Raw genomic sequence first — 14,390 nt, forward strand, 5'->3', positions numbered from 1 at the left:
ACTATAACGTCAAAATGAAGAAAACTATTGGAATTTGAGGAATAAACCCCTGACATTGTTTATATTTTCAATAAACCGTAGGAATTTACAAGACATAAAAATATAACAAATAGAGTTGATGAAATCTAAAACGAAAAGACGTAAATTGCTAGAAATATGCTGGAAAGCTTGAAAAACTATTGCTTGAATATTGGAATTTTAGCAGAGAGCTTTTGCAGATTTTTCTGTGTAAAGTTGTGTTGTGTGTCCGTTTCTGTCTTCCCGATCTCCTTTTTCTTCCTAGCCGCTGTGTCCTCTTTCTCCATTCCCCCATGATCTCCACTATCTGCTCCACTATGTTTGCACATCTTTTGACTTATTCAAACTAATTTAAATTGTTGATATGCTCATTCTTTATTTTCCTTAGACTTGGGCTTGCTTGTTCTTGGGCCTAAAATATTGCTCCAACAATTTGATTATGATTTGTACTTTGGGATGTAATAACAAATTTCATCATGAAACAATATATTGTTTTTGGTTAAATTCTATACTATGAGGCTTGTTGTTTTTGAATTTTATTTGAAAGCAACGCTGATTCCCTGCTCCCAGGTTCAGGACGTGACACATACAATATATATATGCAATATTATAGATAATAGATACCAGTCATATCATCATATCACGTTATAACCATATCATTTTTTTAAAAAAAAAATCAACTTTAATATTATGTTTTTTTATAACTAAACAAATTTATTTTGCGCCCCCTCCTTCCCCAACTTCATTTTTCTTTTTTCGTACCTAATTTCATTTACCGCATGAAATCTGCACGTGAATTAGGGCCGTTCATTGGTCAGTTTGCTTCTGTTTCACGCAATTTTTTTGTTTTAAAAATATAAAATCCGATGTCCGAATTTTTTTCCTTATGTTTGGTTTTCTCTCAAAACGATTTGTTTATTTCAATTCCGTTAATTCGGTTTTTACCGTTACTTAAATTATTAATTAAAAAATATCTTAAAATATAATATATTATATATTTAGTTAATTTTTTAGTAAACTTTGGAATATAAACTCTAAATAAATTAATTAAATAACAATCAACTAAAAATTAATAAAAAATTAATAAAATATAATTTTTAATTCACTAAATATCATTCCATAAATATATATTTAAAAATAAATTATTAATATAATTAAATTTCGGTTTTTCGGTAGGCTCGGTTGTCAGCTAGAAAATAAATTATATCACAATTAGCTTGCAATCTAATAACTTTGGGAAAAAGTCATTTGATTCTTCTAGCTTTGCATGTTTTATTGGTCCAGAAACTTTAAACTTGTAGTTATTTTGGTCCTATTTTTACCCGAATGTCCAATTTTAGTGTAAAATTGTTGATAAGTTACAATATTCAATGACATGGCAACAAAATTTGGGGATTTTTAAATTTGCATGGAAATAATGCTAATTGGAATCCCATCTAAAATTCCCACATCAAACCAAATTTTTTATTAATATTTTATAAAAAGACAAACTAGAAAATAGGACATAATCACTAAATTTATTGTCATGTCATCGGATTTTATAGCATAATCAAAAATTTCCGGTTAAAATTGGTCACTCTGGAAAATGAAACTGACAAATACAAAGAATCAACTAAAAAACGTGTTAAGACCACAATCTTCGGCATGTTCTTCTGAAAATAACGAGTAAGAGTTAAAAATAATAAATATACAGACTTTAACTCATTCGAGGTGATGATAAGCATCGAGCTCGACTCGAGCTCTGATCCAGTCCACTTATGAGCTACTTACCAGTAACTCGATTTACTTACATCCTAATTTATTTTTTAAGTTAATTTTAAGTTATGCTTTTGAAAAGAATGAAGAGTAACTCATCAACATTTATTCTCGATGTCATGTCGGTTAAAAAAGGACCATGTTGGGACACATTACATTATATAACTCTTAATATGGTTCTTGTGGGCACAAAATTTTTTTCAGTAGAAACAATTGTTGTAAATTATACAAAAATAATAAAATAAAAATAATAAAAAATTATAGAAAAAATTGTGATTTTTTTATATAAAAAATTTACCCTATTCCATATTGACAAGTGACACCTGTTTTCCCTCTAAAATACATTAAAATACCACATAAAGTAAACCAATGAATTGAAGATGACAAAGCGCATATGTCAAGAAAGTGCAATTTTAATGCTTTTTCACTATTTTTTTTTCCCCTTTTGGAGATGAACTTGTGATCAAGATAGCACAAAAAAAGCTTGATCAGTGAAAAAGTAAAGATAAAGGTTGGCTTCTTTAGAAATTGCTCATTATTAACACTTATAAAAAAAGTCAAAATTCATTTCTAAAGCCTATAATAAAAGGCTATTTACTCAAAAAAATTTATGAGAATGATTTATATATTTTTTTCCAAAAAATATATTGTTAGAAGAAGAGTTTCTAAATTGAATATCAAGTCAACCCACCAATAAATAGAAATGACATGGAGAACTTCTAGAAGTCTTCTTTTTTTAGTTTCACTTTGAGCCCAAAATGTTTGTGGGCTTATTCTTCCCTTAAAAATTCACTTTATATCTTAAATTGTTATTCAATATCATTTATTTATTTTTTGAAAAGTAAATAAAATTCTTTTAATGATCAATCAATTATGAAATAAACCTTCTTGGCTTTCTAAAGGGATATTGTTAGTGTCTTAGGCGAACTACCCAAAAAAAAAAAAAAAAACTCCGATGTCACTGCTAAGGTGTCCGAGTTGATAAAATAGGTGAACATTTGACCAATGATTATGAGTTCAATTCCTCCTACCAACACCATTTCGAGCGACCTTATCACACATGGCTTGTCCAGTGTGATTTACATAACTAACGTGATTTCCAAATTATTGCGTTAATCCAAAAGTTTATCTAGTGCGCATGGAGGGATAGCGGCTGTGGGTTCTCTCAACCAAAAAAAAAACAACTCATATGTCTAAATCGACTTTAGACCATCGGATCTGAGGATAGGATATTAATTACTTTTATGTTAGCAAAAACACAACATTGTATATGTCAGATAGATGAAATTGATATTTTGTAAAATGTCTACCTTAAGGAATAAAAATAAATCGGGGCGGGCGACATGACATAGATCTCTTGATCATAGCTAAAATTTTGGGAATTTTGACACAATATACGTTGGTTGAGCTTTCCACTAGACTAAATTCAAAAATTACAAGAGGCAAATTACATTTTTTTAATATTGTTAAAATCTATGTAATTAGAGTAAAGTATTATCGTATAATAATTAGGCAGAATAAAATAAAGTAATACTTGTTATTTTAAAATATGTTAATGCTACGTATGGAATAGTCCATTGACATGTGATCAAATGGCGTTAAATGAAAAAATCTAAATGCATAGATAAAAAGTATAAAAATTGATTAAGTAGAATTTGGGAGCATAAACAATTAAACAAAGACAAAAACTTGTGCAAGACGATCTCACGGAACATATTCTGTTAAACGGACTTCTTATTTAGGTCATCCATGAAAAAATATTACTTTTTATGCTAAGAGTATTACTTTTTATTGTGAATATCGGTAGGATTGACCCGTCTCACAGGTAAAAATTCATGAGACTGTCTCACAAAAGACCTACTCTTATAAAAGATGGGGTTTCATGTCGTATCATTTTGGACTAGACAAAAATATTTAAGATGAGTATTCAAAAAAATTGTATTAATTTACTAAATAAACAAAATCAGTTCCCAGTAATCGGCATAACTTCTGGATTTAAATTAAATACTGAATAGATTAATTTGGAATTAAGAAACACAAAACTGATCATTAAAGTGAAAAGTCATGAATCAATCATAGTTGAAATTCTCATATTGTCTCACTGATATAATAACAATAATTGAAATTACTTTTAAAGACATACCGATATTCATTTACATCATCAGCAAACTCTATGTTCAGGAATGCACCGAAGAGGCAAGAACAACCAAATGGGATTATGACATGATCTGCATCATATTGATAACTGGTGATGAAGAATTTTTGTCCTGAATTTTCCATGCTTCTACTTCAAGAGTTTGATTTCCTTTCAACCAACGGAAAACGAACTACCGATGTTGAAGATAAAACGAATCAAAGTCATAAGTTTTACTTACCATCTATCTGAATTTTCCTCGTCGCGTCCTCTCAATAACTCAACAAATGACTATGGAGGGGTAAATACGAAATAGATTATTGAATTTTACATCCACCAGAATCTTGCCCTTGACGTACATTACCATAAGCTGATAACTCTAGAAGGTCCATATCACGACCTACATGGACCAATAGAAAGCAGCCGACACCATGAATTTGTAGAACGATATCAGAAAATATTTACTCCTATTATTGTCAGACAGTTCTTTTTTCCTTATCCATCAGTGTTAAAGATTAGAATAATCTATGTTTACCTGAAACTCGACAGTAAGCGCTCTTCTGGATAAGCTCAGTTTTGGACAACTCGGTCCGATTTCCCTTGGATCGGTTAACAGTAGCCTAAATTGGAAAGGGTTACTAGATATAAGCAAACCAGCAACTTGATATTTAAATTTTACTATTATCACATTGCCATTACCGCGGTAGAAGCTCTGTTTGATCTTTTCATTGGTTCATGGAACAGGACTTATAAGAGTTATTAGAACAATGATGTGCAATCTAAGATTTTAAATAGAAACGAAATGGTGGCGGAGGATTATCAGAAACCATGAAGGGACACATATATGTGGTAACTGTAAAGGAATAGAGTGGCATTAAAAAAGCTACAGCCTAAAAAGTAGAAGGGATAAACCTTCACCAGACATGTAGCTTGAAAAACATAAACTGACAAAAATATGCAATATAGCAACTTAATCAGTTTCAAGTTGTTGGAAATGACGATCTCATAGCCAATTTATATGCATCCACGCATAACATAGTTTTCCGACAGACTCAGTGGGCTGAACATTTTCTTACAGATTTAGTAGTCTACATGACAGATGAGTTGGCATCCAAAATATTGCTGGTATTAGGTTTTACGACATTTTAGTTTACAAGTAAAAAAAATAATACTTCCACGACAAACTATCGACTTATTTACCAAATGAAATCACGTTCCAACCGGTGAAGCCAATTATCTTTTCAAATAATGGTGAAGGAAACATGATACAGACTTTAGACGTGTTCACATTAACTTATGCAGAAGCCAGCAGATTACCTGAAGCACCTGACAATTTTCTAACGTGCTTTTACCTCCCTGCAAATATAAAATACTGAATTTGTAAGAATATCATAATTTCAAGAATTTTGAAACATGGTGAAACACTGCAACAAGAGTATGTGATTCATGTTATTTCTTTTGCTTCTGTCAAGATAAATCCACTATCAGAACATCAAATGCAAGACATGCAGAGAACTGTCAGAAGGAAAATCCTTTCAACATGGTTGGGGAGAATGGAGACAATTGCTATAGATTCTTGTACAGTAAGATCCACCAAAGAAATAGAATTGAAGTCATTTCCATCCTAGGTAGTCTTAAATGTTTATCTACATCCATATAAATACTGGTCTTCCACAGGACTGCCCCCTCTTCTCACTCACATATCAATCTTCATTGCATTACATAAGATCCTATAGTTTTGCATGGTTTTCCTTTTCCAACTACTCTCAAGTAAAAACCACTTCTCATTGAGAATATGCTCTTTTTCGGGCCTTTCTACGTCTAGCTTTCCTGCCCATGCATTTTACAGCCAAAAATATGCAACATACCTTGTTGAGCCAACATTTATTATCATAGTTTTTCAAATTTATGAAACTTTCAAATTAATATTATATCATCATAACTGACAACCCTTCTTAAATTCTATGTTCGAATCTAAATGAAAAAGATTAGACTTGGCTAATCAGCACCGCCAAACTAAACCATCATGATCCTGATACAATAATACTTGAAAATGTGAGGCTCAAAGCTTACATTTGTAGGTAATACTACCCATTATAAGAGAAACTGAGTTCAAGTATTTACTTCAACTGAACTTCAGGCATTCGAAAAAATTCATCGCATATGTGCTTCTGGTAACTATAATATTAGTAACTTATTGAATATGTCAAGCCATACAGTGTGCTGCTAGTCTTCATTAGAGCATAGAGAGTAATGTGTAGGCAGGGATCACATCAAGATGTACCTTTTTTTCCCCCAAAAGGTAATCAAATGATATGGTTGGGCAAGACTCGGACCTCTACCAATGCACACATAAGCAAAAAATTTGCAAAGCGGAGAGGCTTCTTTACCTCTAAGCTGAATCAGCTACAATCACAAAAAAGATAAGGGCCAGGGAAGGTAATTTGCATCAATTACAGCAGAGGTATATGGCAATAAAGGAGTGTAAATGAACCGAATCGAGCCGAATATTAGTAAAATTTGAAGGCTCGAATTAAGTATTTTCGAGTTCGAATTCGATCCGAAGCTCAAATTTTCTTAATTTTTGGCTCAAGTTCAGCTGGAAAGGAATTTTGAGTTCGATTAGAAATATTCGAACATATTTGTAAGTTATTAGAATTATTCTTCGGATAGTAAATTTCGAAAACTCGTCTATCGAACAAAATAATTTTGGCTCAAGTTCGAGCATGTTTGAGTTCAACTCGAGTTCGATAAATTCGAATACGAATGAAATATTTATCTAGTCGGCGTGAAAAGATCGTGAACTGACTCGATTCATTTCCCTTACATCTGTGCGGATGGCATCCTTCCCATTTTCACAAATATAATCATTGAACTTTCTTTAAATGCGAGAGATAAATACATAAACCAGAATAAAATCGGTAATTCCAACTAGGGAAGAAAATAAAAACAAGAACAAGTTGAATAAGAAACAAAAGAAGCATTGAACTACTTATGAAAAATAAGAATCTAAATGTCCCACATGTTAAAAAATTAACACCCAAAAAAGAAAAAAGAAATACCTTAGAGTAAGGAATAATATGGTCGTAATCGTGGCAGAGGCAACCAGGGCAACCCACGAGCTTCCTGAACAGAACATTGCCTAAAGGGTCACGGCGCCATCGATCCGCGTCACGGCCCTTGATTTTCTCTGCCTTCTCCCAACACTGCTGCTTCACGCTGTAAGGGAAGATTCTCGGGTTCGGGTTCGGGTCCGGGTGGGGAGATATTTGCAGGCTCTCGAACAGTGAGAGCTCATCAGTGAAGAGGCCACCGTCGACAAGCGATGCGGCTGAAGGCGGAGGGGAAACGGATCGGGTTCGACGCGAAGCCGACCTACGAGGCCTCCCGGGTAGCGTTCGGGTTGATTTGGGGAAACGTTTGCTGTTCCCGGGCCTGTCATCTGCGGTATCTGAAGCTGACCTCATTTGGAAGTTGCAAAAGCCATTTCTGAACCAGATAGCTTATTTTTTCTGGTGGGGAATCTCTCAATTTATCATTTAATAAAAGTAATAATGTAAAATTGATATTTAATTCAATATTTTCACATTTAGATTAACTTCTATATATTATTATGAGTAGGTGTTCAGACGATCTCACGAATCTTTATCTGTGAGATACGTCAACCCTACCGATATTCACAATAAAAAATAATACTTTTAGCATAAAAAGTAATACTTTTTCATGGATGACCCAAATAAGATATTCGTCTCATAAAATACAACTCATGAGACAGTCTCACACAAATTTTTACCTTTTATCATTGCCAAAAATAATTACACCATAAAAATAACTTATCATAGTCTATCTCATATCAAAATTTTATATTTTAATGACTCAAAAATCAACATATAATAATAATGAAATATAATAAATCAAGAATATGCTTAAAAATCAAAATCCGTTTGATCATGATTTTATATATATATAATCTTTTCGATTATTAATTTACTCTAAATTTTTTTCATAAACTAATCTAAAATATCTATAAATTATTGTCAAACAGACTAATGACATCTATAAAATAATACTACCTGAGTCAATTTGCTAACTTAATAATTTCAATATACCAATAAGATATAACTTTGACAACTTAATAAATACATCATATTGTTGTAGTTTGTTTTTTTTTTTAAATTTAAGTCTAACTTGATTTCATTTATAACTTTTTCTCACTGCATCCAAAATAGGATGACAATGTGGCGAAGTTAGAACAGATTTATTCAAATCTCAAGATCCAAGCAAAAAATTAGAAATGAACGAGGATCCGAAACTTGACTGGTCCAATTCAGGATGGACCCCATGAACACATTAATCATCAGACAAGTTTCTAATTTTAGTGAATATACCATAAAACAATCCAAAAATAACTACATTCATCAAAATCAAACCATAACATCAAAATCAAACTCGTGGAAGGTTTACGCTAAAAGACTTTAGTAATTACAAGCAATTTGAAATCACTCACTTCAGTAGGAATTTGACATTGTTTAATTGAAACTCTTAGTAAAATTTAATCTTAATCAACTTGAACAATAAGACTTCTTACTCTCAATTACACAGATTTCACATAGAAATTCTAACCACGAATTGATCATCAAATTATCAAATAGTCATTTATCGGCATGTGCTTGCTTTTATTTGTTTGTCTCGCATAAAACTTTTTCAAGAAGATACAATAGACCAGTTAATTCAAAATATGCAGTGAGTTCAAGAGCTTAATGGGTTTGTAAAACTTATCTATATATAGATTTCATTTGCAATGGTAATCTTTTAAAATTATATATATGTTTCCAAATACAGATGTTTTGTCATGTCATCGTACTTTTTGACATGTTCTTGTGATTGTGCGTGAATCCTGACATTATGTTAAGAATTAGTGACTGTTGGAACGGAAAAATTTATCCGATATTTTCAGCGGGGCTCTGATTCTTAATCACAGATTATATTGATATTCTTCATAGAATATTTGGATTTGCGCTGATTGATTGAGTTGAAAAAAACTGTCAGTTAGTCTCCATCAATTGTCCTTAGATCAATTTGTCTATCAGTTCTCTTACACTATCAATTTAGTCCGGTAGTTAGTTAGACTCTTAGAAAACTTTTGCTCATGAATATTCAGTTTTTTTCTTGAATTAAGTTAGCTCAGACTCTGTAATTATCCGTTGAATCAACAATCTTGTTAAATCACCAAAACTTACATGTTCTAACAAAGATTTTGAGTATATAAATGGAACAATTTTATTAATATTAACATTTGCTACACATGTTTGAGTATTAAAAAATAATATATTAGCACTAGATTTGAAACAGTTGATATAAAAATATCATATATTAGTATCATATTTTTAATGTTTCGTATTCATTTTCATCCGAAATAACAAATGTAATTAATACCACTATTTGATGTATATATTATTAGCAGATCTGTAACAACTGATATTCAAATATCATATATTAGTACCATATTTAAAAGATTTGTATCGATTTTCATTCGAGAAAAGACATGTGAGGTCAGACAGTGTAAACACATTTTGTTGTGGATCAAATGCATACACATAATTTTTGACAAGAAATAAATACAAATTTAATTTTAAATGTGCGAATTTAAATCAAATTTACCCATGTTTCTATTCTTAAAAGAAATCCACGATAATTTTTTTTTTAAAAAAAATTCTTTGAAAATTAAAGATGAATACATTTTACGTTCCCTAATTTATTTTCTTAATATATATTCATAATATTTTTTTAAAAAAATACCAAAAACACACAAAATATTTTGATAACCCATGACCTGTGCTGCACACGGTAACTTTTTCCAACCTCAAATTCCTAAGAAATTTACTTACCACGTCCCTGGAAGTGTCGATGATAAATGGCCATATAGGTCAATGAAGACTGGCAACTTTACATCGAAATAATACACATCCCCCCGAATTATTGCGCCTAATAATTTGAAAATTTTCCTTCATGTAAGTAGATTTTTGGATGTATCTATATATGCTATTAATAAATATTTTTTTATGGTAAATCAAATACTTTTTTGTGTAAAATATACTTATTAGTATGCAATGTTTTTAAATACATATTATTACAAAAATCTTAATTTGTCCCAATGGAGCTTTCTTCATTCGCAAGCCTAGTGTGCAAATTTCAATGAAATCAAAACATAATTTAAGGTCTCATCGATGGTTGATGTCATGGTTTGGGTCCATGCAAGCGCAACTGTACAATGAACCTTATAGCAATTATTTTATATCTGTTTCCGCTTTAGAAATTAGGTAAACTCGAATTAATACAAGAGTTCATTATATACAAGTCAATATAAACTCTTTTAAACTTTTTTTTTTTAACTCATTTGAGACAAAAGTACTACAAATACCTCTTCTTTAGATCATGAAGTCCTCGTCGTGGCCTGATCCTCGATTCACTGTCACCAATAATCTAGAAATGACTTCCGTGGACATAGCACCTCGCCCCACTGATTCAAGAAGTGACTCACACTCATGTAACACTTTGCCTTATATTGCACTTATTTCTCAATGTTCTTATTGGTGACAGTCTTTAATATCATTTCGTCACACCTCGGATCTAAGCTCGTGCAAGCACGACTACACAAAGAGCCCTTATACTAATTATTGTGTATATGTCTTCGCTTCACGAAAATGAACTCAAGTTACTGTAATAGTCACTTGTAAGCCATAATAAATTATTTTATTTAACCGACATGTGACTAGATGTATTACACTTGACGTGTTGTACCAAATTAAAATTAACCTCGTGACTTAAATCCTTTAATCTTTTAGACGCTTACAAATAGGTCAATTGGCATAATTTCTAGCAATTGTGGAGCAAGTTAATTTCATTTACAGCTTATTTAAGAAAACAAAATAAGTTTTCATCCACTTTCAGCAAGTTGGAAATATAATGTGCTTTTTTTTGTACATGTTTTGGGACCATGATCAATCATAGGATGCTAGACTCCGGAGTTTTTGGCGAGTCTTCTCGAATTATTTGCCCAACAACTTTCAACAAGAAAGTTTTTAAATTTCTCAAGAAACTTCACCCATCTTTCTCACATTTGGTTCCACTATAAAAGAGCACGTCATGCATCCCAAATCCATATATCTGCACAACTCAATTAGTGTATATCTATCTATCTATGTGATGAATTCGAAGATGTCAGCAAAAATAGGTAACATTGCATCAAATCTCATTTCATTTATTTATTTCATCCTATGGTGTGTACTCTTCAGCTGGATATTTGAATTCCAAGACTTTTACTTTTGCTTCCGGGATCTATCCCAAATATTTCATGCGAACGATAAAATTCTGACTCCAGAATCTCGAAAAATAGTTGCCCGCAACATGCCAACTAATGTGAATATCGAAGAAATTGAAATAGTCTTCGAGACACTGGGACTCGACTGCGACGCTAAGAAGGTAAACCGACACCATAAAATGGCAAGACAAAGGTCAAATATTGAGGTTGGGAGTGTGTTTGATAAGGTCCAGCCTGGTTTTGATGAAGTTAAAGAAGCATTTAACATATTTGATGGAAACAATGATGGTTTCATAGATGCAAATGAGTTGGAGAAAGTAATGAACTCAATGGGATTCATGAGATTCTCTAAAGAAGAATACCAAAGAATGATAATGGCTTTTGATTATAATGGTGATGGGATGATTGACTTTGGGGAATTTGTAAAGCTCATGGAAGATTGCTCTTATTAACTTGACCATCAAATTTGGTTTTTTCTTTCTTTCTTAAATCTTTCAACATTTTGAATTATCGCATGATGTTGTACAAATGGTCATCTAGATAGGTAGTAAACTACTTGGTAGATTCCATTTTATCCTTAAAAATGTTGAAAGCTTGTGGGAAATATTAATATATATTACTTTGTTCACATTTGGTTATACTTTTATAAGGCAAGACAAACAAGGTAGGATAACTAAACAAATAAGAGATTCTATTCCCACCTTAAATCCTGCCGAAGAATAAAATCAAAACATGAGTTCTACACTTCTACAACTGTCTTTTAAAAAAATCTCCAGGTAAATTCTGCGCCTTCGAGAGCGACTAACCTACTTAAACTCGGCCTTCTTCATGGTTAAATCTCCAAGTCTAGGCAACTCGCTCAGCATTTCTCTCAGATGAATTTGGCATTGCATTTCTTGAAATCTGACCAAGCTAGCCCAACAGCTCCGATTCATCCAGACCGATCAGTTACCATCTTTTGCTAACGCGTCCATCAAATTTCTTGATCTGTACTCGAAAATGAAACCTCGGATTGCAAATCTCATAACTCCAGAACAAGATATAGAGTAACTTCAATCGAAAAGGCTACATTACATACAGTTGCATTTGTGCAGCTGGAGCTGCACACCCTTCCCTTCACACCTCTGTAGAATCTAGACAAGGGAAAGACATGATGAACATTCAGGGTGCAGCGCGACTAGGGATGTAATCAAGTCGAGCCGAGCCGAACTCTTGAATGTTTGAGCTTGATTCGTTTATAATTGAGCCGAGCTCGAGCTTTATTTAACGAATATATGCATGGCTCACGAGCTTATTCAAGCCTTTATCGAGCCTAAACAAGCTTAATAAATATGAATTATACATTTAAATTTTTATTAAATTAATTAAAAAGTAAATTATATATTTAAAGAAAAATATATTATTCTTATTAAAATTTGTAAATTTATTATAATAAATATATTTAATAGATTTTTCTATATATTTCATAAATAATATGCAAAATCAATAAATCAAATATCAAAACTATTATTTTTTCATCTAAAAGATTACTCATGAACTTACCAACGAACATGTTCACGAGCTAATGAGCCGAATACTGTAAAGCTTGAGTTTGGTTTGTTTATCTTAACGAGCCTCATTAAACGAGCTCAAACGAGTTTTTATCGAATCGAGCTTCGAATAGCTCACGAACGGTTTGGTTCGTTTACATCCCTGCGCGGCACATGACCTCATGATGGTGGTGGAATCATAATTAGCCTCGAGAAACATCGAATTCGGGTTCCATTCAGCCAGCTGAGAGATCAGTAAAATTTGTCAACGAAAATTAACTAAATTAAAATTCAATGGACAGGACAAAATTATAAAACGTTCATCCGGATAGATGCAAGAGGTTAAACTTGATGAAAACCTTGAAAATGAAGCATCCGGAAACCATATTGCACCTAAAACACCAAAGTTGGGCTCGTAGCCGGGTTGGGTTGAAGGGCTATTTCCCACCATCTAAAAAATTTGCTAATACAAAACTGATTCTTTAACCTGAATCACCACAGAAAGATGAATAAAAAGATCCAAAATATTTTCGTACTCGAGCAAAACTTACATTGACAGAGTCATAATTTGGAGTTTTAATGCTCAAAGTTCTCGCCCTAATTGTCTGATCCAACAAAAGATCATTTAATTTTGATTCCTTGAATTGTAGAGTTCGACTGATGAATTGACTTGAAAGATGGTACTTGATTGGATTGCATCTCGCACGAAATGGCAATCCACTTCGATGTGTTTCGTGCGTTCATGAAATACCGGATTCTGCGCGATATGCAATGCAGACTGGCTATCACAGAAAAGAGGAATCGACGTTGGATGATTGACTCCCAAACTCAAAAGTAAACCCTTCAACCATTTTAGTTCACAAGTAAGAGATGCCATAGAACGATATTCGGCCTCGGCGGAAGAGCGAGCGACAGTATGTTGTTTCTTAGTTTTCCATGAAATTGGCGAATGTCCCAAAAACACAAACCAACCAGTGAGAGAACGCCTGGTAAGAGGACATGCTGCCCAATCCGAGTCACACCAACCTGTCAAAGACAAGTCACTGTCGGAACGTAATAGAATGCCTTGGCCCGGAGATTTCTTTAAATAACGAACAACTCGTAATGCAGCATCCCAATGTTCATGTCTTGGTGTCTGCATGAATTGCGATAGAACATGAACCGAGTATGCCAAGTCAGGGCGGGTAACTGCCAAATAAATAAGTCGCCCAAGTAGACGTCGATAGGGCTCGGGATCTGAGAGATACGGCCCTGTGGCACGCGCCAACTGATGGTTCTGTTCGATCGGAAATGAGGCTGGCTTGGAGCCCAGCAATCCAGCCTCGGAAATAATATCTAGGGCATATTTTCTTTGACATAAAAACAGCCCTGAAGAGCTTCTAGCCACCTCAATGCCAAGAAAATACTTAAGCACACCAAGATCCTTCATATAAAAACATTTGCTCAAATAGGCTTTAAAACGCGTCACGGCAGCGGAATCATTACCCGCAATTACCAAATCATCAACATACACTAGTACATTAATCTGCACAGGACTTTTAGTGTAAGTAAATAGAGAATAATCGGAGTAGGATTGAAGAAAACCATACCCTTTTAAAGCTGTCACAAGCTTTGCGAACCAACATCGAGGAGC

At 33.0% G+C, this 14,390-nt stretch overlaps 1 protein-coding gene across 2 annotated transcripts; it reads right to left on the bottom strand.

The window, feature by feature from the left end:
- Positions 1 to 3,800: 3,800 nt before the first annotated feature.
- On the bottom strand, positions 3,801 to 7,433 carry LOC142549347 (uncharacterized). Of its 2 annotated transcripts, XR_012821179.1 has the most exons (5): positions 6,970 to 7,433; positions 5,225 to 5,263; positions 4,443 to 4,527; positions 4,149 to 4,307; positions 3,801 to 4,001 (listed from the first exon to the last, which is right to left on the bottom strand). XR_012821179.1 is itself a non-coding variant. In XM_075658261.1 (4 exons), the coding sequence occupies exons 1-4, from the start codon at positions 7,372 to 7,374 to the stop codon at positions 4,225 to 4,227; spliced, it is 612 nt and encodes a 203-aa protein (XP_075514376.1). In that variant the 5' UTR covers positions 7,375 to 7,433; the 3' UTR covers positions 3,801 to 4,224. The 2 variants fall into 2 exon arrangements, 1 of the variants encoding a protein (XP_075514376.1); XM_075658261.1 differs by having other exon boundaries at positions 3,801 to 4,307.
- Positions 7,434 to 14,390: the final 6,957 nt, after the last annotated feature.

This window comes from Primulina tabacum, chromosome 6 (assembly GCF_025594145.1).
Source record: "Primulina tabacum isolate GXHZ01 chromosome 6, ASM2559414v2, whole genome shotgun sequence".
NCBI lineage: Eukaryota > Viridiplantae > Streptophyta > Magnoliopsida > Lamiales > Gesneriaceae > Primulina > Primulina tabacum.